At 46.1% G+C, this 24053-nt stretch overlaps 1 protein-coding gene across 1 annotated transcript in view; it reads left to right on the forward strand.

Annotated features, from left to right (window-relative positions):
• The window catches only part of PAPPA (pappalysin 1), a 177626-nt gene that overhangs the window by 100152 nt on the left and 53421 nt on the right, over window positions 1-24053 (forward strand). The window contains exons 10-13 of the mRNA XM_050319756.1: window positions 1676-1872; window positions 19280-19393; window positions 19803-19938; window positions 23563-23776. Coding sequence (XP_050175713.1) covers window positions 1676-1872; window positions 19280-19393; window positions 19803-19938; window positions 23563-23776 — 661 coding nt within the window. The remainder of the gene's footprint in view (window positions 1-1675; window positions 1873-19279; window positions 19394-19802; window positions 19939-23562; window positions 23777-24053) is intronic.

Genomic DNA, 24053 nt, shown 5'->3' on the forward strand with positions numbered 1-24053 from the left:
TGCTGGCTCAGGGCTGTTGGGCACTCAGGCTGTGGGAGGAGGCAGGACAGCAGGGCCAGGGGGCCAGCCCTGCTGGGTTGCCTTAGGGCCCATCTGCACATCCCCCTGGCCACCCCGGGGAGCCATTGTCATCTCTAGTCTGTGAACACTCTCCCCAGCGCTCCTCCTCCGGGCTCTTCGAGGTGTGTGGTATATGTTCGGTGGCTCCCAGACAAATGAAGATTTTTAAGATGTGACATGCAGGGTCAGGAAATTTGGCCACCCTGGGAATATTCGCTGAGGCACAGGGCTGCACTCATACAGCTGAAACATTTCCAGACGTGTGCTGGCGCCTTTTTGCCAGCTCGGAGCACTGGCCCAGCAAATACACAGTTCCCTGCACTTATCCACGTACACAAGTTGTCCACAGAGGTTGTGATGAAATGAAACCGTAATGACATTCTTCCCTGATAGACTTCTCTATTCTTTCAAAGCCACACTCACTTAAAGACCTGGAACACTGCATGGGAGGAAAAGGAGTGAAAGTCATTTAATAATTGAATAGCAATAAACTCTTTTTTTTTCTGGCTCATGATGGTATTTCACTGTATAAACCAGGAGGAAAAATAAACAGGGGATTTAGGAGTTTAGAAGTAGCTCAAAATTGAGCAGCCGTCGGATTTTCTGACACCTAGCTCGAGATAGTCCAATACTACTGACAGGATTCTCCTTAGGGATCATTTCCATCAGTCCAGCTAGCGGCTCTGGCTAATTTCCTACCCTTTTTTCAACAGGCTTATTTGCCAGACAAAAATACAACAGGCTGTCAGAACTGGATACCTCTGGGGACTGGCAATGATAATACAATACAAAATAGGATACCAACAGGTCAAAGGTTTCCATTTCACAGAGTACTCTAATGACTGAAAGTCATTATTGCTATGCAGTCTGTTTGAAAAGAGGAGATGGATCTCAGTTCAGTTTTTAATGGGCCAGTGTTACAGAAACAACCTCAAAAATTTGGCATCTTTGTTGGCAGTCTCATTAGAGAAGCCACAGAATAAATGGACAAGGATAATAAAGTCTCCTGCTGCTTTTGATCCTTTCAGGTCAAATCTGAGTCATGTTGGTTGAAGCTGTGTGTGTATGTGGCAAGATTACCCCTCACACTTCGTATAGTGTATCTGCTTTGGATAAACAGATCTGTTTGGCCCTTTGGTCACTACAACTGTGAACTTGGCAGTTTTCACCATCCCTGCAGTCACGGTTGCTGTTGTTGTTTATTTGCAGATATGTTTAAAAAACAAAAAGGGAAACATTGTAGACCAAACCCTCCACTGGCGTTTTTCCATCCAAGCTGGTGGAATTATGCCAACACCCACATTGTCTCTCTATGTATTTTCTATCTCTGCTCTCTTCTGTCTCCATCCTTTTAAAAGGAGAGAGATGAAAATAAGCAGAAAACCCCTAACATTAGGAAATATCTCAAGGGAATTACACAATACCAAAGTTGACTGTTGTTGGTAGGCTGTTTTGAAATCACCTTGCTGTGGCCTGGAAGTGACCAATGCTCCCGCTTCCCAGTGACCTGATCCAGCAAGATACACGACCACTGATGGTATCAGCTCCTAGCAACTACACTGCAGATATGTGTAGCCAGTCCTTTGTGATTCCCCTTCTCTGCTTTCTGCTGCAGATGAACCCAGCAGGTGCTACTTCCACGATGGTGATGGAGTGTGTGAGGAGTTTGAGCAGATGACCAGCATCAAGGACTGTGGCGTTTACACCCCCAAAGGCTTCCTCGATCAGTGGGCTTCCAACGTCTCCGTCTCGCATCACAGTGACCAGCAGTGCCCAGGATGGGTGGTCATCGGTCAGCCAGCAGCAACCCAGGTAAGGAAAGCACGCTCCCTTTCCTCTCCTGGAAGGGGAAGTCCACCTAGGAGCAGTGTTCTTGGGTGTAGCTCAGTGGTCAGCATTCATGGGTGCTCCTTCACCAAGGAAGGCCCCTTGACAGCAGTTTCCCTCTTTCTGAGCATGATTAGTAGCGATGAGTTGAAATTCAGCTCCAACCATCCAACTAGAACTGGCTCAAGTTGTGGCCTTCTTGAGTCAAAAAGCTTTGTAGGAGTCACCTCAACCAACCATCATCACCTCAAAGACAGATGGGCTCTCCACAGAGTCCACAGGGTGTGATTTTGTGGCGATGAGTTCTGAGGGCTAATGCCGAATAATACAGAAGTGTGTTCTTTCTTTTTTAATAGTTCTGTGTTTTCTGCCTCCCAGTTTCATAAAAGCACCCTATTGTTCTATTCTGAGAAAGGTCCCGTCCATTCCCAAAGACACTCATTAGCTTTAACCCCCTTCTCCCATGTCTCTATTGTAACATAAACAGCTCCAGTTACCATAACTTTACCTTTTGTCTCTCTGAGAGAATTAGATCCAAATGAGTTCAAAAAGGCCTCAGATAAATGCCTGGAAAACAGAGCTGTACAAGATGCAGATGCAACAGTCCAGATGCAACCTGACTTGAGAAAGCCCACATTGCTTATTAGTTTTTTTAGAGGATATAGCAGGGAAAGGATCTTCATATATAAGAGCTGCTTTGTATATTCCTCCTTCAGCACCCACCATTGTCCCTTGCTAGAGACAGAGCACTTATCACACAAATCAACTCAGGTTCACTTCTGGTAGGATGCAGAAAAGTTGTTCTGAGAATCTTAATTATCCAGGAGTTGTCTTGAGTGGGCAGTGCAGAGAGGAGTGCCGTGTCACAGATATGTCAAGCAGATTTCTCTGTGGATAGTAAACTCTAAGCTTTTCCAGTTGGCTTGCAAGAGAAAACATCTTTATGCAAGAGAATTGGCCTTGTTCACATTGCACAAGTCTGTAACAAATTAATGACCAGGTCAGTTCTAAATGCACAAAGCGTGGTTAGCTGGCATAGTATCAAGACAGAATCTCGAGCCCAGTGTTGCCTTTGTGTCATGGTCTCATTTATTATTTCACACTGTAAAGGGAACTTTCCTCTGGACCCCTACCAGTGCCTTCGTCACTTCTTTCTCCTTCGAGCTCCCCGTGCTGCAGCAGTGCAGGCCAAAGAGCAGCGTCTCCAGTTCAGGTGCTGCTTTTTGGGCACGTCCCCAGGCACTCCCATCAGAGAGCTGCCCTGATTTTGTCTGATGCACTGGTAGGAGCTCAGCCGCTCCACTCAGTAGGTAACATATGGTCCTGTGGTGGAAAAACCACCGCCACGCACACACACAACAGAAAGCCCTGCTGGGTAGCCACAACTCGAGCGTGTTTGTTGTACCCAGATGAGATGAAGTTGTCACAGCCTTGTTAAAAAAAAAAAAAAAAGGCAAAAAAAGCTGTTGTATTTATAGGCAGAGCAGTAGCATATCACACACTGGCAGAGTGAATGGGAACATGCCTCCTGTTATTGCCTGGCCCCCAGGGAGATAACAGCGGGCTATTTACTTCCAGCAAAAGGAATTTTTGCTTTAGCTCAGCTGGTCCCATTACACCAGTTTGAGTGCATGGGGCTTGTTGACCTTTTTAATCATATATGTTGAGAAAGTCCTTGTTTTCCCCAGGAACAAGACAGCCTTGCTGGCTTGGGAAAGCACCTGACTTGTCACTCCAGAGAGGTTAGGTGGGGCAGCAGGTCATCAGTCTGTTAGCTAGAGGAGATGAAAATTAACCTAAGATCTCCTCTAATCACTGCATGTAATGATCACTGATGTGTAAACATGTTTGGCTTCATTATCTGCACAAGCACTGAGCCTTAGGGGTTTTCTGCATTGATGAAAGGAGCACCTTTCCTCTCCCAGATACCTTTCAGAGTAGGTTGTGTGCTTGTTGGTCTTGTGCAAACTTTTCATGTTGTTGCTGGGTAGCTTCCTGATTAATCAGAGTGGTATTTGTGTTGGCTCCTCATCAGGAATGCCATGAAAGATATGTTTGAGTGCAGTGCACAGCAATATACAGAATACATAAGCTGCCTGTTGTTAGCCATCCCCATTTCTCATAATTGCCCCACCACTCTCAAGGTGCTTTAAAACATTTTTAGCATGCTCTGACTTAAAATGTTTCTCATCTTTAGATATCTCAGCACTTGTTTCTCTGCATGACTGTCATAGTTTCGTCAAGGCTTTTTCTGAGGGGTTTGCAACGCAGGTTGGTTTGTTGTTGTGGTCTCTCAGCAATATCTGCCTATGTGTGCTTGTTTACTGCTGGAGGATTGTTGATGAGCACAAGCTGGAGTGTTGTTATTGTAGGGTTGCTTCTGTGACCTGTTTGCTTAGTTCAGTGAAGATATTGCCCATTTCTGCTGTTGTTTCTTCCTTAGATGCCCACACTGGGTTATTAGTCCGAGGTGGATCTTGCACCACTTGTTAGTGTGAGGCTGCCAAATGGCAGCATACTAAGGGAGATAAAAAAGAAAGCTCAAAGTATAAGATTTGTTTAGAACAACAAAATGCTTACAAAGAGTGACACAGTCTTGGCGAAGAGATACGGATTTGAAAAATGGAAAGGTCAAACAGCCCCCCCCTTTAAACAATCGCCCTTTCTGCAGAAGCAAGACTGAGAGACAACCACTTCTACTTTCCTGGCAACCACCCTTCAGTGCTGATTAAGAAATATTCTCAGTACTGACAGCATCATATTCAGAGCCAAAGAGGGCCACTCAGCAACATTGCACCAGCGCAGAAGTGCAAGCACCAGTGCAGGGTATTTCTGCAGTTTGATTTCCAATCTGGAATCCTCTGCAGACCTGGAAGCAGATGCTGCTCAGTACCTGTTGTCAAGTGCAGGAGGGATTCGTTTGCACACTCTTGAGCCACTCTTTTTCCCGCTGCTCCTGCTGGGAGTTTGTAAAGAGCCTCTCCTTGTGTGTGAAATACCATCAGTGTTGATGTGCAGAGCAAAGGCAGGTGGGTGCAGACCAACCACAGGAGGCTGGAGATGCCATTTCTCCTTTCCTCTTGCTGGTGGCACTCCTGCTTTCGGAAAACTGATTCATCTGCAGTTTCCCTTTGAGCCTTCACAACAGGAACGGAATGATGGATCTGATTCCTGACCTTGTTACTCCTGTCACAGCAATGTGTGCTCAGGACTTGGAATTTGGTTTGTAGGTTGGTAATTTAGAGGGCCAGTTCCTCAGGAACTGTCTTTTGTTGTGTTTCCTCCCAGTTGTGCAGTTGTTTAGAACAAGTAACCATATATATATATATATATAAAATACATATATATATATTATGTAGATATATATTTTTAAAGTATTTTTTTTCTCCCTATGTCATTTTTTGAGCTTGGATTTCCAAGAAAAAGCTGCACAGCTCAGGCACAGTTAACCAAACAGGGACTCCTCTTTCCCAAGGCTGCTGGGCACAGACAGATCCTGGGATTTGCTTTCATTCCCAGACTAAAGAACACACCCTGTTCTCCTCTGGGTACCCCACAGGGGCTTCTATGGAGTAAGAAGTGGAAGAGTATTCTTATTACATCTTTCCCACAAACAGAGGCCCCCTCCTGCCCCTATTACAGTTCCCACAATTGCACTCATCCAGACTCACTGCAACAAACCTTCCACCAGCAGCAGAAAGATGTCTAGAATTGCAGTATGTCTGGAATAGCCCACAAAAGGAGAATAAAGGAGCACAGAAGTATTCTGAATACTAAAAGAAATAACATGGTAGAGCAAGGGCTCCAAGAGTGGTAAGAAAATACCATAAGAAAATTGAAAAGAAGGATGATGAAGTTCTCTGCCACGGAGTTTTGTTCTGTCTAATAAATATAAAGCTGAAGATAATTCCCCAAAGATCCAGCAAAGCCAACAAATAGAGTAATCTTGAACAGGAGTGGGAAGAGAGGAAACCTGCAACTTTTAATGGAGAAGCCATTCCTTCCCTTTGGGGTGATCTTGCTGAGAAGAGGGAGGGTGTCTGTCTGTCGGCTCTGCAAGTGGCCCTTTTTGAACTCCCCAATTCACAGCCAAGTCCTGTTGCTCTTCAACGGTAAGAGTTTTGTTGTGGTTGGAGGGATGAAAAAATCCCCTTCTTTAATAAGATGATTTGCTTTGCAAATGTCTTTGTTATTTATAGCCGAGCCAGACTTTGAACCACTAAGCTCTGGAGGATGAGGGCAGAATCCCACTAAGAAAAACCATTAATGGAGTAACCATGAGTGAGCAGAGACCAGTTCTGGAAAAAGCTGAACTGGACACTGTGCACAGGCTGTTGCAAAAGGAATGTAGATCTGCTGTACGAGGGTGAGCTCATTTCCAGTACTGGCTGATCCACCAAAGGGCTTCAGCTTGGGTTACAGAGTCTCCAAGTCTAAAGTTAGTTCAAGGGGTCCAAAACTTTGTCTTCATTTCCCCTGGAAACTACAGACCAGCCAATTTGGTCTTTTGCCTGAAGGCTGGAGAGTTGCATCACGGGCCTGGCTCTGACTGTCAGGCAAATTCAGGCTGGAATTCTCCTGCCTTGGATTAAGTAATGATATTTTTATTTTTTTTTCAGTGTACAGTGATTAATTAAGCCTTATCACAACCACACTGCTTGGTTTCTGTTCTGTTTAATAGAGGTGGAAACCAGAGCACTGAAAGGTAAAACTACTGTTTGAGGATTAGACCTCAGTATCCTTCAGAGACGTTGCAGGCACTGGGCATTACTGAGCCTAAACCTCCCCGGCACCAGGAAGTTCAGGATGTCTTGAAAGGAAAATGTTCATATCTTGGATAAAAAGAAAACTTGTTCAGGGCCTGCTGAGAGTTGCTGCCTGGGAGCAGAGACCTAGAAGGGATTTGGGGTCATTAAATCTGCATTTTAGCTCTGTCAGCCCCTCACATCACCCCGTTTGTGAATTAATCAGTCTTCATCCTAGCACAGTTTGGCTGTTCGTTCCCAGCACAAAGGACTGAAAAACTGTTTCACCAACTCCTTGCTTTAATGACTGGCTTCCCACCTGTCTTCCTGGTTAAGCTGGATTTGGCAGCCTTTCTGCCAGAGGAATTCCACTGGTCTTTATTCACATTTTCCTTGCTGCTCTGCCTTGTTGGAGAAGGGGATCCATGTGAAGGGTCCACACCAAGGTGAGGGATACTGTAAAGATGTGTGCTAACATCAGTGCTGGGGCTCTGGAGTGATTTCAGTGTTCTGGGGAGGTCTCTCAAGCTAAATAAAATGATAAATGGGATTTCTAGGTAGGTTGGCTTGAAAAAGACTCATTGGTAGACAGATGGCTGAGGAAGAGTGTTACCTTTAAAGCCAACTCCGAGCTGTCTGGAGGAAAGGGGATGCTGCCCATCACCTGGCTGCCTGTTACAGACAGGGATTCCCTCCCTTGCACCCCTCCATCCCCATATCTTCCAGTGCTCCTCTGCTCCTGGCAGTAGTGAAGCTCAGACCCCATGGCTGATGTCGTAGCCTCTGGCTGATCTGTGTAAGGGGAGGACAGAGAGAACACAATGAGATGTCAGAGGAGATTCCAAGCAATTTTGCCAAACACTCAAGGGATATTTTTTTTTTTTTTTTTTAAGTTTCCACTCCCCCCTCCCCCCTCCTAGTTTTTAGAATAATTTTTCAAGAACACATATGCAAGTCATCTAAGGGAAACAGAACAGTGAGTACCAGGGGCTGGTACACTGTGTTCCCTTTGTGTACTGTAGAGAAAATAGATAAAAGAAACAAAGAATGATGCAGAGAGCAAAGCAGCCATCAGTACTCTCAGAGAGCTTCAATCTGACTTTTGCAGAGATGAAGGTCAAACCAAAAATCCTCAGGTGCCGGAAATTGGTCCCATCTTCCTAGAACCAGGAGACATTTACCACTAATGAAACGAGAGCAGAATTCCATGCCATTTGTTGTTTCGAGAAGCAAGAAGAAAGGCAAGAAAGGAATATTGTCTTGGACAGTAATAAGGATTGTGTGCTTCTTTAGGAAGTAAATTACCACTTATGATCATATCTGCTGTACACCCAGCCACCCACCCAGATTCCAGGCGGGAACAGAAAAGAGCTTGGACCCCCCTGGCACCAGCGAGCCGGGAAGCCGGACCCCCCGACAGCGGCGGTGCTCATTAACATGCACTCTTCTGAAAGGAGACCCCCCTCCTCGGCCCTTGCCCCTCAACCTGCCAGTCTCTCTGTCTGCTGCCGCTGCTCACAAGCCTTTAGATGCAGAGCATGTCCAGCTGTAAGCGTGGGATAGCTCCCCTGCATCCCATCCGGGTTGTTTGTCTTGGGTCCCTCTCCATTCAGAGCGGAATGATTTTGCATAAATGCGCCGACACGTCCGCTTTGTTCGTGCGCGAAGGGTTCTCGGCTTCTCTCATCCCACCCCCGCCCCAGCCCTCTTCTCCCCGCTCCCTGGCATGTGTCTTCACCAGCTTTTCCATGATTTCCCCGTGCAACAGCAAATAAACCTGCCTGAAGCACTGCCAGGTGATTCAGGGCAGCTAAAAACACCCAGATAGATCTGAACCAAGCGATCGGAAGGAGGGGACAGAAAAGGGTGCAAGAGCAAAGCCATAATGGTCTTTACTATGTAATTTGGTTTCATGTTCTGCACAAGAAAACATGTCAAATATGTAAACAGAGCTCACCAGGGTTGTAATGTAGCTACAAAGCCACGGATATACAGGCAGGCAGGGTGCTGTTCTCCAGCAGAATGGAATGCCATCCCCAAAACCACACGATCATCTCTTTAAGCTGAAAGTAAACTTTCTCATGCCAGGAGCAAAGAATTTATTTTTTCTCTTAAAGGAAGGATTGTCTACTTGTTCAGAGTACCATAGGCATCTTAGCCCACATTACAGACCTCGTTAGAGACTTGTACTTGGAATGCCAATGAATTTTAGGGTGTTCATCTTAAGATGTCTCTAAAAGGCACAGGCTTTGGGGACCCAGCACTGCCCTGAAAGTCTCTTGAGTCAACCCCTCTGTCCTCACCTGGAAATCTGCTTTAAAAAAAATTAAAAAAAAAACCAAACAAACAAAAAGCCAAACTGAATACCATTTGGATAAACTCTTGAGCTGCTCCAAGTCTCTGAATTGTGCTGCCTTAGTTGGAGCTGTAACTCTTGAAGAACCCCACATCCGTCATCCGTCCTCCCTTTTGGAAGTACTGCCTGCAGAGCTGGAGCATCGCTGACGTCATTTCAGTGGGGAATCTGATAAGAAGCCGTGATTCACCCTGGTAATTCAAATTCACATCTGGTAAGTGGCCCAGCTCCCTGTGCTATCAGCAGGAGTCTCCTGGGGACTGGGTTTCCACCATGGCCTCAGGGTCCGGCTGTGAGCCGTAACCTGTGCCAGGAAACAGTTTTTTTTGCGTGATCAGTGCTATTATCTGTCCCTACATGTACCTCCTCACTGGGAGAAGCCCTTGTTTCAAGAGAACATCAAGTTCTGCTTAGCCATTTTCGTCACTGGGCCAGAATCCTTACTCTTGGCACTTCAGGCAGGGAATCTTATTTTTCCATTTTTTATCATTAACCCTGCATCATCACATGCAGAGAAGACAAATCTGTCTTCAGAGATCACCTTCTTCCCACCCTTCTCCATCCAAATACCTTTGAAACATCTGCCCTTCTGGCAGAGCTGCTCTGTTCCCGTGCCCTGCACTATGTGCACGCTGTGACTGCCCCAGGTGGAAAAGGAAAGCCTCTCTCCATGGAAATTTACCTGTTTCCCAGTGGTTGTTTATGGTGAGAAAGGCTGAGCCTGGGCAGCTGTGAGTTCCTCCATCCCCTCTGCTCCCAGTCTGTCATCCCAAAGCCTGCTCCTGGCAGGCAGTGAGGCTGAGGGAACCATGAGCTTCCTCTTTCAGAGGATGCTCATACTTTAATCCCTCCGGTAACTTCTTCTGAGAGCAGCCCCTGTGAGCTCCCCTACTAACCTCTGGAACATCAAGGATTAAGTACTTCAAATCTTTTTGCTTAATTTGTTGGAGTTTGAGGTTTATCAGGGCAACCAGGGTTGTTGCAAAGTTAGAGGTAAGTGACAGGCTTACCCAAACAAGTCTTTGCACAGGCTGGAGGCAGCACCTGGTGCTGCCCTGAGGACTCTTCCTGAATGGTCCAGCTCATCCAGAGGGATTTGTTTGCACGATGGTTGTTTCATTACTCTGCAGTTTTGGTGGGAAAAGCCTGGTGAAGTAAGGGGAGAACCTTCTGATTTGTATACCACAATCCATGTCTTCAGGTATTAACAAAAACAAGCCAGAGGGTTTAATGTTGATTAATACAGGTTGGCATAGGGCTGAGTTGGATGGGAACTGAAAGGCTCTGCTGGCTGAGGTGTGACTGCTGTCAGCTCCCTGGGGCACACGGCAGCTCCTCCGAGCCCCCTGACAGACTCCCAGGGAGCCTCTCTGCAGGCTTCCCTCTTGCTATTAAATTCAGGGTCTCTTCCCAATGCATCATCTCCCTGGATGTATCCAATTAAATCCTGTTGACAGCCCAGAGCAGACTTACACCCTTAGGATTAGAGGCATGTGCATGTCTTCATATAGGGAAGGACAACCAGGAGGTGTCTGGCTGGCACGCTGAGAGTGTGGCAGGGGAAGCTGAGCAGCTTGGAGAGGGAAAAGGAGCCAGGGAGAGAGAGATTTGCACCCCCAGTTATCCTTGCATGTGGAAAGGCTGTGTGGTGAGTGTTGCGTGTGGTTTACACGGCGTGTTTACATGGTCCATAACCCCAAACAAAGCCGAGAAGCATGACTTTAACTCTGGAAATAAAAGCGCTGGAAACCCCTGGTTTTCTGCACATGAGAAAGTTTTGTTCTTTAAACACACAGATGTTTTTAGATGAAAAATCACTCTTTTGACCTTTCCTGAATGCGATCATGTGGTCGGGGCTGACATTAACCACTGCACGGCTGTTTGCTTCAGCCATGGGCGAAGCTTTAACGAGAGGTTTGCAGGGCTCAGGGTAGCACCTGCCTTGTTTCACATCTCTTAGAAGCAGCTCCTGTGCCCTATGAGCTCTCAGGGTGGTTCAGGGACTTGTGGTAAGGTCAATAATATTTAGGGTCTACTCCTACCATGCTGGAAATGAAAGCATTGGGGTTTTTTTCCTGCTTGATAGCTGAAAAAGATGGGGCTTAATTTCCACCCCCCCCCCCCCCCATGTATCTCTCTTTCTATCAGGAATGTTGCCCAAGTGCTTCTAAGCATCTCTGTCCACCTCAGCCAGGGTGTTATCCTCACTGGGAACTCTTCATCGAGCCAAAGTGCTTTAGGGATTAGTTGTTGCTGCTTTGGGGCTTTTTCTACCTAGCTGTGTGTTTTCTTCATCCAAGCAAGTTTATAGGACCAGCTTTGGGAAAGAAGGAGGAGATGCTACCAAGTGGATTGTACCAAGCCCAATCCTCCTTTGCCCTGAAGAAGTGCCAAACCAGCAAAAGTACAATGAATCTAATGAGTCAGATCCACGAACATAATACCAAAAATACACTTAAGATCCTCCTAAAACGTGGCACACATTCTGCCTTTCACAGTTTGATTTCTTATGCCAGCTGCTCCTGAATATAACGCTCCAGTCAAAGGAAAAAAACCAAAAAATTTAGCTTTTGCTCTACTCCTCAGTGGTGAAAGCTCATGGGATGGGATTGTTTTCCTTTGCTGCAGCACCCCACGGCCAGCCTTGGCTGTGCTGTAGTGGACCTGGCTGGTTCAAGTTAGAGACGGGCAGTTCGGGAACCCGAGTGTGCAGCCAACAATAATGTTCTGGCTCCCGTATTTGTTTAACCTCGCTCTCCAGTGGATGGATATACAGTCTGCTAAAGCACTTATCAGTCTATAATGCCTTCACACTTCTCTGAGCAGTAATGTGGAAGTTGTAGACAGGAGCTTTTGCTGCGGCTTGAAAATGCCTTTTAGCTTTAATGAGCCTGATATTTGCAGAAGTGAAGGCATAAGGTCTTGTTTGGGTGCTGTTGCTTGATCCTGTCTGTCTAGGCTGTTGCATTTGGGTGCTGTTCCTACTGGCAGATGTGTTTGTGAATTTGAACATAATAGCAGAATGGAATTCAGGGCTAATTCTAAGAATTATGTCTCTGAGGTGAGATCTTAGCACTGCTGGGGTGGGAGATGCTGTTGTTTGAGAGCAGCATCTTTATGTCCTACTGCTGTGTTGAAGAAATAGCTGAGGTTTGAGAGGAAAAAAAAAACAGGGAAACATAGCAAATTGCTGGATTGCACTTCCATGTGCTTCACAGGAGACTGTGTTCTGCACTCGGAGCTATCCCTTGATTTCACATCCTCTCGCTGTGTGTCACTGAAAGGCAAAAGAAGCAGGGGCGAGTGCAAATTGCACCCAGGAGCTCTGAATCCTGGGGTTTACTTGTGGGCTTGTGTAAGTGGGTTGGTTTTTAAATCCCATCAGCACAATTATTTTTTCCTCTTCTCACTCTGTTTTTCTGTAGTTTCTGGCCCTGGCTTAACCAGAGTCTTTGGGGTGATCCTTTGAACTGTGCAGAAATCATCTGGTTAGGGTTTTGTTGGAAAATCAAAACTCCATATTGTTTTTTTCCACGGGTCCAGCTAGCATCTTAGATATTTGATTACACCTGGCTGGCTGTCAAAGCCAATGTGAGTTTGGGATAGGGCCAGTCAGAACTGATTTACAGTTTTTTCAGGTATGCCATGTGAAGTTTATGGTTTGATGTGATTTTGATTTGGACTCACCGGTTTTAAATGAAGTTTGCTTTGAATCTGGAGATAACAGAAATTCAAAGGAAAGCTCAAAGAATGCGGGTCTGCATGATTTAAAAATGGAAATATATTGTTCGTACCGACTCTTTGGAAGTGAAATAACTGCATTTTTTGAGAAAGCTGAAGTTAATAACACACATTGAATACACATGCAATCTGGGCCATCATTTAATGGAAATCCCTGTAGCTCCTATTTGCTTGCCTCAAACTAAACCAACTTATATGACAAAATGAAATAGCCCTTGCAGCTCTTACTCATTTATGAATCACAGCCCTGTATTACATCCAAAACTCTACCCGAGGAAATTTCCCTTTGGAAATGAACAGTACCATTTTTATTGTAAAGTCGAGGAATTTATCATCGAGGAATTTATCATCATGTCACGTTGCAGACAAACTATTGATGCCATGTTGTATCATCTGCTGGTGTTGTCATACACAGAAAGGTCACTTTCCAATTACTAAAAACATCCAGCCAAATCTTCATCCTAAAACTGGGGCTCTGTGCTAAGAAAGCTTTGTAATAACATGCTAATTGACTACTAAGCCTGCAAGGTACAGACACATGGGCTGCTCCAGGTTCAAAGTGGACGTGGCTGGGCTGAGACTGGGCATAACAACTGGCAGTGGGGCTTTATTTCATCCTGCAGGAGATGTAAGCTGCTTCCCAATCCCACAGCCAAATCCTGTTCTTCATTACATGGGTAAAATTGACAGATGAGATTTCCTCTTACTCCTGAGCCAACTGGATCTGGGAGTAATACAGCATCAGTGTGTTACCCCAGGATTTTCATCAGCTTCCAGTTAGTTGATAAAGCTTTTTCTGTGGATCATCTGCCTTCATTCCTTTGTCCTGGAGCAGGACACGCTGCAGTTTTTCATCTTTTGCCATCAGACCTTTAAGCACCTCAATGAAAACAGGCAAAAGCTGAGAAAGAGCACAAAACTTAGTACAACTGTGTTATCAGACACAGAGAACAAGGAGAGGTTTGGGGTAGAAGCTGCAGTTGAGGAGCATCAGAGGTGAGAGAAAGTTGCTACTGGGGAAGAAGCAGTAGGCTTTTAGGTAAGGCAGCTGTTAAAAGGGAGAGGACACAGCTTTACCTCATCACTTTATGCTTAGAATCTGTGCTGCTGAATCTCGGATTTGGTTTGGGGTTTTTATTTTATTTTCTGCAACACAGTATTTTAAACTCATTGTTAGTGCTCATAAAAATTAATATATATATATACCAATCTGGGAAAAAAAAAAAGAAACTTTGAAGGTTTTCCTTAAGTCTTAGAGAGAAATGTGGAATGACCCAATGCTGACTTTCATGGTTGGGCAGACAACTGTGGGCTCAAATCTTCTGATGGGATGAATCAAGAACACTGATAAAGACACTAGTCCTAAAGCATTTCTTGAAGTAAAAAATAAACCTTGAAGAAAACCCAGAGCAAAACTCCTGGTGCCCCTTGAGTAAACCTGTGTGTACAATTTCCATCTGAGCTCTGTGGGTTTGAAATGGTCATAGAAATTGGCTGATTTTTGAGGTGTTTGTTGGATCCCAAATGGTGGCCTTTTTAATGGTTCGGTGCCCACTAATGTGGGCAATTTAATTTTTCTGTGACTCCAACCCAGTTCCCAGCCTAAATGAGAAGAGCAGTGCAACAGCTTTCAAAACAGATTGGAGGTCTGTGCTGCAGTCGGCAAACTGGGTGGTGTCCATGTGGCAGTCAAGCTGCCTTACAATTTTGGGCAAGAAACAAGCAGGAACCTTTCTGATATTTAGCAACTGCACCACAGTTTCTCATCCTCGGGTAAGATTAACCTTAGGTCAGCAAGAACAATACCATATTAGAGAATAAAAGGTCTGGGAGACTGCCAGCCCCCTGGTCTGGCAATGGAGAAAGTTTTCATCTGTAAGGGATGTGTTAAAATGCTGCTTGTGTCATGGTTGGGATCCTCTGGCATGTGTTGAGTTAAATATAAATAACATTCTGCACAGAATCAGCTGAAAATTGTGGATTAATTAGGTTTCAGTATTACCACTGAAGTCTGGTTTTTTTAACTGGATCCTCAAGCAACAGAAGATGTTCTGTTTGTGCCTCCATGGGTTTTTATCAGTCACAGCTTTTTATCACACAGCTTCTCTGTGCACTTGTGCAGCCTCACTCAGGATGCCGTGTGCTCCACGGTGAGTTTTACCAATAGATCCTGTTCCCGCTTGCTCCTTGGCTGCTGTTTTGCAAACAGGAGATGGTTTAGCCCATTTCAACCCAGAAACTCCCTGTGTTGTCTGTCTGGGTGCAGAAGTGACAGCAGCACAGCCCCCAGGAGAAAGGAGGGGGAGAGGCAGCATTTGGGGCACAGTCACCACTTCCACCCTCCTCCCCGAAAGGAGGATGCTCCTGAGTGCCTGACAGACCAGGGCTCGTGATGGCCCTTCTCAGCCAGACGTAGCTTGAAGACACGGTCTGGAGGAAGCCCCACCACGGGACAGCAGATGGGATTTTGGGAGCAGACAGATCTGTGCACTGGAGATTTGCTCTGTTTCCAGCTGCCCCTGGGCATGCAGACAGGCACGTCCACCCCAACCACGGTGTCAGCCCTGTGCCAGAGCTGAGCAGGGCAGCATCCTCGTCTGAAGAGCAGCTTTGCCTGTCTGCATTTAGAATTATTTTGATGTTACAGTGACGAGAACCCCCAGTGTATGAGGAGCCTGCGGTGTCTGGCTGTGCTCGCTCGATGGGAAGGTCAGTGTGGGGTGGCATCAGTTTGTATTTAACCCACTCCTGTGGGGAGGGGTATCCTCACACCTGTACCTGCCTGTTTGTCTCTTCTCTTCGTAACATCTGAGCAACTTTTTTGTGCTTAATGCCCTCAACATGCCTGTGGGACATGGGGGAATATCATCCTCGTCTTACAGATGGGGGGCTCGGTCTTGGAGAAGCCAAGTGCTGCCCAGAAGGTTGCACTGGGGCCACGCACTGGGCAGAGTCAGGCTAGGACCTATTCCCATGCCCAGTGCATAGGATTGATCCTTAACCTGGAGTTCAGCTGCAGCAGGAGCCCGACAACCCAACTTCACATTGCCTGAAGTCACGGGATGGCTGGGAATCATTCACCAGGGCGCCTTCCAAAATTTGCTCTTTAGCAAATTTTCCCATATTACTTTGAAGGAAATGGAGCTGATTGCAATAGTAAATGTGTTTTAGATGTGGCAAAAAACTAAGTGCTCCCAATATATCACTTTTCCCTTTCTGCTGACACATTCCTCGGTCCCCTTGAGTAAGAGGAGGAAAACAGGAGAGGCGGTTTGAAGAACATGGTGTGCCTGTGATTGACAAGAGGTTGTATAAATCAGTCAAAGGGAATCCTCCAGGCATTCCCTCTTGTGGGAAGATCCCACAGTGCTCTCTGGCCTTGATCATTCTGTCTCTCGATGTTTGTGTACAGAATGTGTGGGTGGGAGACGAGCTGGATTTGAACCTCTGAGAGGAACAGACATCAGCTCCTTTAATTGAAAGCAGCTTCCTAGGGAGGGGTATGACATGGGCTTCCAGTAACTAGACACAAATAGTCCCTGCATACTTTGGAGCACACGCTAAGCTCCTGTGGATCCCATTGCTCTGTGGGTCTGAGAATCTGGATAAGCCCCAGTGAGTGAAGTTTGGAGTCCTGTATGATGCTGTCATTCTTCAAAGCAAATGCTTTAGAGCTTGGTAACACCCTGAAATGAGAAGTATGTCTATCTGTTCTTCCCTCCACAGCTGTCAGGTGCCTTAGCTGCTGTTTTGCATCACTGTACTAAACTGGAGAGTACATTAGGAAATAATTTATTTCTTATAAGTGTGAATTCCTATGAATAGCCGTGAGAAGAGATGATGTTCTGTCTTCCAGGCCATTGGAACTTGTAGCTTAAAAGTGGTACTGCAGTAATCATAAAATCATTCAGTTTAGAATAAAGACCTCTAGGATCACTAAGTCCAACCATTAACCTAAATAATATGGGCCTTCAGGCTGTTGCCACATTCTAGGGATGCCTTAAAGGCAGAAGTGTGACAGACTCTCCCAGCAGACGGTTCTCAGACTTGTCAGTGGTGGTGTGACACTCATTGCCTGGGTAGAGTTGAAGTGGGGATGTATTTACCATGCATGTTAGAGCCTGTTGGGATGGTGGAATCTGCAGGTGACAGGGACTGTTTATCCACTCGTATTGTTATTGCAGAATCTTCAAGAACTTTTTTGCCATTAGCTAAGTTCACTAGCTGACAGCTAGTGCAGAAGAGGCTCTTGTAGCCACTCATCTCTGTTAGACTTCTCCCACACTTCTCAATTATACTCTTCTAAAAGAACCTTTTACCCCAGGACCACTTTGAAACACTTATCTGGGTAGCGATGGCTCAGCCTCAGCAGGGGGAAGCTTATCTAACCTGTTCAAACCAGGCCAGTCTGACAGTCCACACACCTCGGCTCACGTGGCTCGAACACAGGCTCTTTATGCAATGCCCAGATTTTTGCTAATATTCCCAGGCAGAAGCAGAAAGTGCTGGAGTTCACATGCGCACACAAATCAAACAAGGCATTTAAAAGTTATCAGAGACTTCCAACCCACCTCAGCGGGGGTTTATTTTGGGTTTGATTCAAAGTTTTGGTGAAGGTCTGGGTGATTTCTTCATGCAGGTTTTCACTCATCCGTTAAGTGGCACTTAAAAAGCGCCGAACGTCAGTACTTGTGTTTCTCTCCGCCACCTTTTTGGACCAATAGAGCAGGAGGAGATGTAAGAATAAGAACAGAATCATATAAAAGTCATGAGACCTTTGTTCGTGTCGAAGAGCTCTCTGACCATATAAATTGCAGATGTGGGTAAGATAAATTCTCTGGCTGGAGAGGTATTAAAATAAAAACCATGCTCCCAACAAGAGACAGGCTGCTGAAAACGCAAGAAGGGAGAGTTGCGAAATGGTACATGTCGAATTGCTGGCCTGGATTTCAAATGCCAAAGATAGTTTATGTAAAGCCTTGCTCTGCTGTAAAATGTAACAGTATCCACTGGCTAGCCTCAATGAAGCTTGGTCCCAGTTGTTTCAAAAAATAAATAAACTAAAAATCTTCTTCCAGCCCATTAAAGCTGATTTATGTTTTGCCCATAGATTCCTCTGTGCTGGATCTTGAGGGACTCAGATTATAGAGGGGATTACCTCACTTTTAGCCAATCTGGTTTCTCATTCCCAGGCATCCCAGGCTCTCTTTGCACTGCCCAGACTTTGCCTGCTGAGACCAAGAGGGCACTTCCATGCAGAGTTATCGAGTGGACACAGGATTTTGAATGGTCAAAAGCATCTCTGTTAATTCTCCTGTTTCACTTCAGGGTTTTCTTTTTGGTTTAATAATCAGGGACATTGATTAGGGGAACAGCTTTACTGACAGCACATCACCACCTGATTGCTCAGTTCAGGCTCTGGTCTTGGAAAGAAAATTAAAAGTGCCCCCGGACAATATTACTCCTGTTAGCACCCAGCCCAGGTAGTCTGTGGGATCCATCCTAGGCTGTCCTGTGGCCAGCACAAGTGCTGGGGATGGTTTGGCCTCTTGGGTTACAGCTGTAGCTCCATTGCCACTATTCTGTGTGCCCACAAGGAATTCCCTCTTATCCCCATGAGTCAGTGAGTTCACCGAAGTGTTGTGAGTCCCAACAGGTTCACCCTTCAGGTGCTCCTAGAGCCTCAGCAGGAATCATCCTTCTAATGCAGGAGTAACTTTTTGCATGGTGGACATCTCTTTCCTCATGTTTGCTGGGAGGGGGTGAAGGTTGTGGCCATGCACATTTCTTTCTTGAAGCAGCTTCACTGAACCATTCCTTCCAGCTTCATTTTCACATCTTACACACTGATGGCACTGCAAGGTTCTCTGGTACTCAGGTTCTGGCACTTTGAGCTTTTCATCTCTGGGATTTTTTCACTTGGGATTTGTCTACTTGTTCTTTACTGAAAAGAGCAGTTTGCTTCTAATCTCACTGCTGCCTGCCATGGAAAGGTGCAGAAGAAGGTGATTGCACTTGCAGAATGAGTTAGCAAAAGAGGAAACCAGTTTGCTCAAATTGGGTTGTAGAGGCAGGACTTTTCCTGGCTACCAAGTTTACACATCCATCTCTAACTCCCCTGAGGTTACAGGAACACCAGGTTTAAAAAGGGCAGTGCTGGAGCCCCGTGGAGGCATCTCCAGACTGTCTGTGCTGTGAGTTGGGACGTTCAGAAGTGATCATCTCTTTGACTCCACGTCAGAGCCGTGGTCTGTTTGGGTGGGAAGCAAAGTTGTTCTAAATGCTGTCAAAGACCTCTCACCAAATCCAGAGGACACTGCTGGCTGCCATCCACCTACTGGGAGTCTTTAGCTCCTGTTCACATTTCAGTTTTTCTTATTGAGGTGGAAGACCTGGAAACTTAACTTCTGAATAATCTCAAGGTGTTCAGAGGCGTTGTTATGGTGTGTTATTTTATTCTAGCGGTGCACCTGGACTTCCCCCGCCACTTTAAAGAGTCATAACCTTTCCTTACTGTCATCTATGTCTGTTTTGGTGCTTCTTTTTCCAGATGTGTCGAACTAAGGTGATTGACTTGAATGATGGTGTCTCCCAATATGCCTGGTACCCCTGCACAGCCAACTTCCAGTACTCCCACATGACACAGACCATTTTCTGGCTCAAGGTAGGAAGTGCACATGTCATTCAGAGGTTTCCTCTTTGCCTGCCTGCACAAAGTTTCTCCAACAGGCAAAATATCACTGGGACAGCCTTCCCAGGACCGAAGCTGCTCCTTTCTTTGAAGTATGTTTGGAGCAAAACAGCAAAACAATGTCTCTGAGCAATGTCTGGAGACTCCAGTGGTGAAGTCCCCTCCCATGTGACGAGGCTATTGAATTTCTGAGGGGTTACAGCTGCAGGGCTGTTTGACTTTAGTTTATCTAGTTTGTGTAGGAGAGATTGGAAGAGAAGATTTCTGTGTGACCTGGGATGGGAATTGCCCTTTTAAAAGTCCTGGACTGACTCCTGGGGATTTTTTTAAAGCCCACCACAATTCCCCACCTCAGGCTTTGTGGGGTTTTTTGTTTTCCCAGGCTTATTTTTCCCAGCCTATGGTAGCTGCAGCAGTCCTAGTTCACCTGGTCACTGATGGCACCTACTACCTGGATCAGAAGCAGGAGACCATCGGTGTGCAGCTGTTTGACACCAAAGAGCAAAGCCACGATCTTGGTAAGACTGTATTTTATTAAACTCCCTCCTTATTGCTTGCTTAATCTGATGGTGCCCCTGTTCACAAACCGACCAGTACTCCTGATCAGTTTTTTTTCGGAATTAGACAAAAATGTGCTTGTTTAATGCTCCAAGCCCTGAGTCTCACTAGAGTATGTTTGAATATGGTGCATCATTTTATGCAGACATTTCTTGTTCAATGTGTGCTCAGAAGTGATTAGCTCCTTTTAAGTCATTAAAATCAGCACTGTCTCAGTGCTTCACACCAGCACTGCCCTGGAGAGACACTGATGGTGATACAGATGAACCCCTGGTAGCAGAGAGTGAGGGACCTGCTCCAGCTTCTGCTGCAAAAAACACTTCTGCCTCACAGGGTGTGTTGGGTGATCTCTAGTACCACTTGCAGGGAGGTCTCCACAGCTATTTAGTGGCTAACATTCTTCATGTGAAGTAATTCAGGTCTGATGAAGGTCTAACACCAGGGCCCTGGTGTGGCCTCAGGCAGAGGTGCCTGACAGAGGCTGTGGATCTGCAGTTGTGCTGAAGTGCCAGGATGGACCATTTTTGTCTCTACCCTTGGCACAGGGCCCCGAACCTGGGGAATTTGTGTCTGGTGAATTGATTCAGGCTACATTTAAGCTCCAGGACCAAGGAGCTCTCCCTAGCTCCCAACTCTGTGTCATGGCAGGACTTGCATAATCCCTTTCCTGCTGTTCTCTGCCTTTTTTCTTCTTCATTGGGAAGAAAGCTGGCCAGGTCACTCCAAGAGCAGTTTTTAAAGAAACACAAGTCCCACCCACCAACTTTCTGGCTTATCTTAACTTTTCAGTTTTGACAAGCTGAAACTCAAATGAGCTTCCTGCTAGAAGGGACACACAGAGTGACAGGTGTTGGATGAGTATCCAGGATAATATGGAATTTGATGGGATGTGGAGGAAAAGAAAGAAAATACGTGTGGTGTCTGTTGTCCAAGAATAAACTGAGATTTGTAGAAAGTTGTGCAGGTTGAGTCAGGATAGCTCCCAGTTTGCCAGAGCCCTTGGATTAATCTTATCCTCCTCCTTTCGCAAAACAGTGGCACATAACTCTTTCCCTCTGAGAAATAAATGATGGAGACACGAGCTGCCAACAAATACTTAATGTGACATTTTATAGGGACACACAGACAGATTGTGAGACAAAGAGAAGAAGAAAGAGGAGCAAAGAGGAAACTAAGGGTTAGGTTTTGAAATCCTCAATGAAGTTGCAACATAAGTTTGGCAGGGCTCATCCTGATGCCTGGACATCCTCAGAAGTGCTGCCTTCATCATGGAAAAGCCCCTCTGACCTTTCAGAAGAGGCTGCCTGGAGCAGGGGAGAGGTGTAGGTAGGCTACCCAGCAGTTCTCGCTCAGGCAGAGCTCCCCATTGCTGTTTTGTCTGAGTTCTGGCTCTGGCATTAAGTCCTTTTCCTGGATATTGTATTTCATGTGTTTGAATTGTCACCTTGGAAAGCTGGAAACTGCAGCTGAGGTGCAAGTGTTGGCATGCACTGGGTGCAGGATTGACTTCAGACAGTCAATCAGGCTTATGTAGAAATTAGTGGCAAACTAAAAGTGCATCCAAAAGGAACTAGCAATAATTTAAAACTCCATCAGTCCTCAGTGTTATAAAGACACTCCCATGAGCAAAACACATCCTATCCAGAGCTGCAGTTTCACCTTGATCGGAACAAGTTTTTACCATGTGGACTCCCAGAAGATAATGTGAAGCTTATTCTGAGTCTTGGTAGGAGATGGAAAGGTTGGGATGCCAAATACTTCAGCTCTGTTAGTTCAGAGCCATTGTAGACACCAGGGTTCAGCTGCTGAGCATCAAACAGGTGGGTGCAGAGCTCAGAAATGGGAGTGATCATGAGGCAGCTCTGATCCTCTGCATGGTTGCCATGAGAGGTCTTCAGTTCCTGAAGGCAGGTGAGTTGCATGACCCTGACCTGTTGAGCTCCCATTTACCTTGTGTGGGTCAGAAAGCAGCAAGTGCAGCACAGCTCTGAGGGTCTGTTTGGTTGTGGACACCACCTGAGAGCAAGGAATGAAATGGAAGTGAATAAACAGCCTCATACCATAAGTTCTTTCTTGGCTTTCCATCAGAGAAGGCAGAAACTTCCAAGGAATTTGGGAACCTGGGATTTTGAGTATTAACTGCACCTGTTTGCAAGTGAGAAACGTGCACCGTTCCACAAGGAGCTGATATCAAAAGGCCTGTGGGAGGCAAGTAGACAGGGAGGTTATTCCAGGGTCAGGTGAAGACCAAAACAAAAAGAGAGTTGCTTTTTAAATTTTTTTATTTTATTTTTTATTTTTTATTTTTTATTTTTTATTACAGGAAGATTTTTTTAAGTAGAGGGTGGGAGATAAAAGTTTTAAAGAGCGTGGTAAAAAAGTCTGTCTTAATTCACAGGAAATCACTTTCTAAGGAGAAAAATGAAAACTTTTTTATTCTTCCCCCTTTGAGTCAAGAAATCCAAACTGGGGGAAAAAAAAAGTAATAATAACAGAAATCCCTGAGCCAGTTAAACATGCAGATAGAGTTTACTTTATTTTCAAATTTGTAAGTGTATCAGGGTAGCCAAAGGGCCTGGGCCAAAGCCATTGCTGGGGGAGTTCCAGTGAAGCAAATGGATCTGGAGCCAAGCTGATTCTCGGAGTGATGCCACGGAGCTGCAGAGGCCGGGCTTTGCAGGCAGCGTCAGGCCATAAATCTCAATTAATGAATTTTGAGGCCAGCAGACACCTGTCTGTCCTCTGCCTTACCCCTCGAGATGGATTTGGCCCATTTGAATTCAGGTTGCTTCTACCTGAAGGTGGGAAATTCTCCCCAGCTCTCACTGAGTGTCTCGTCTGCTGGAGAAAAGGGATTAAGAAGTCTCCTTTCCAGCTCTCTGGTGTTTCCGTGCACCTCAACCTTGAGACATTTTTATTTTCCCAAGGCACTGTTTCCTTCTCAAGTGAGATCCCCTGCAAAATCCTCAGTGGGACCATCACCCTCATTTCTCTCTCCAGCACCATCTTTGCCTTTTCCACCCAAGAGCAAGATAACCTAATGCTCAAAACCGTATAAAAAAAAAAAAAATAAATCAAAAGTGGGCACATTTAGTGTAGAGCTCATGCAGAGAAGTTTACCACTGAGTGCTAATGACATGCACAGCTCCAAACAAGCCACTGGTGCCCTGCCCCTGGTGCACAAAGCCACCCAGCCTGCCGGCACTGTTTGATGCGCTGGATAAAGGCTCCAACTGTCCTCTCCCAGACCAGTTTGACAATAGTGCAACTCTGCTTCCTCCGTGATGGTTGCTCCTGATTTAACGGGGCACAATAGAAACGTAGCTGCGCTCTAAAGAAACGGCTCTGAGAGCCTGTGCCGCGCTTGTGGAGAGAATGGCAGCCTTTCTTCAGCTGTCTGGAGGGATATACTTCTCCACTAAGCTCTCCAGAGTGATTTGGGAAGCCCCTCCAGGCAGCTTACCATAACTTTTCAGCTCTATAGGGCCATTCCTGTGGGTGAAATGCCTCTGAAGTGCCCACGGCTTCGGGAAGCAATTGTGTTAAGTCTGACCCTTCCTCTGATCTTGTCTCTCCTCTGGCAGGTGTCCACGTCCTGAGCTGCAGGAACAATCCCCTGATTATCCCCGTCATCCATGACCTCAGTCACCCTTTTTATCACACCCAGGCTGTCCTCATTAGCTTCAGCTCCCAGTTTGTGGCCATCTCCGGGGTGGCCCTGCGTTCCTTCCACAACTTCGACCCCATCACCATCAGCAGCTGCCAGCGAGGACAGACCTACAGCCCGGCGGAGCAGAGGTGAGCCTGTCATCCCCTTCCTTCTGCCTCGCCACCCACCGCCCCCCGCGCCGGCCGGGGGTCAGGGGGAGGCAGGAGGGGCACAGCAGCTGAACCCTGCTGACCCTTTTGTGTGGCCGCCGAAAAACCCCGGCGGCAGCGTTCTCATTGATCGGGATGGATGGGACATTTAACCCGCGCGGGGGGTGATGCCGTTAGTGAATTATTTCCTCTTCCTTTCTCCTCCCCTCCTTTATCCCGAACTCGGAACTGGGGGCCAGTTAACTCTCCGTGCGCT

Source organism: Myiozetetes cayanensis, unplaced genomic scaffold (genome assembly GCF_022539395.1).
Source record: "Myiozetetes cayanensis isolate MyiCay16 unplaced genomic scaffold, myiCay2020 scf23, whole genome shotgun sequence".
NCBI lineage: Eukaryota > Metazoa > Chordata > Aves > Passeriformes > Tyrannidae > Myiozetetes > Myiozetetes cayanensis.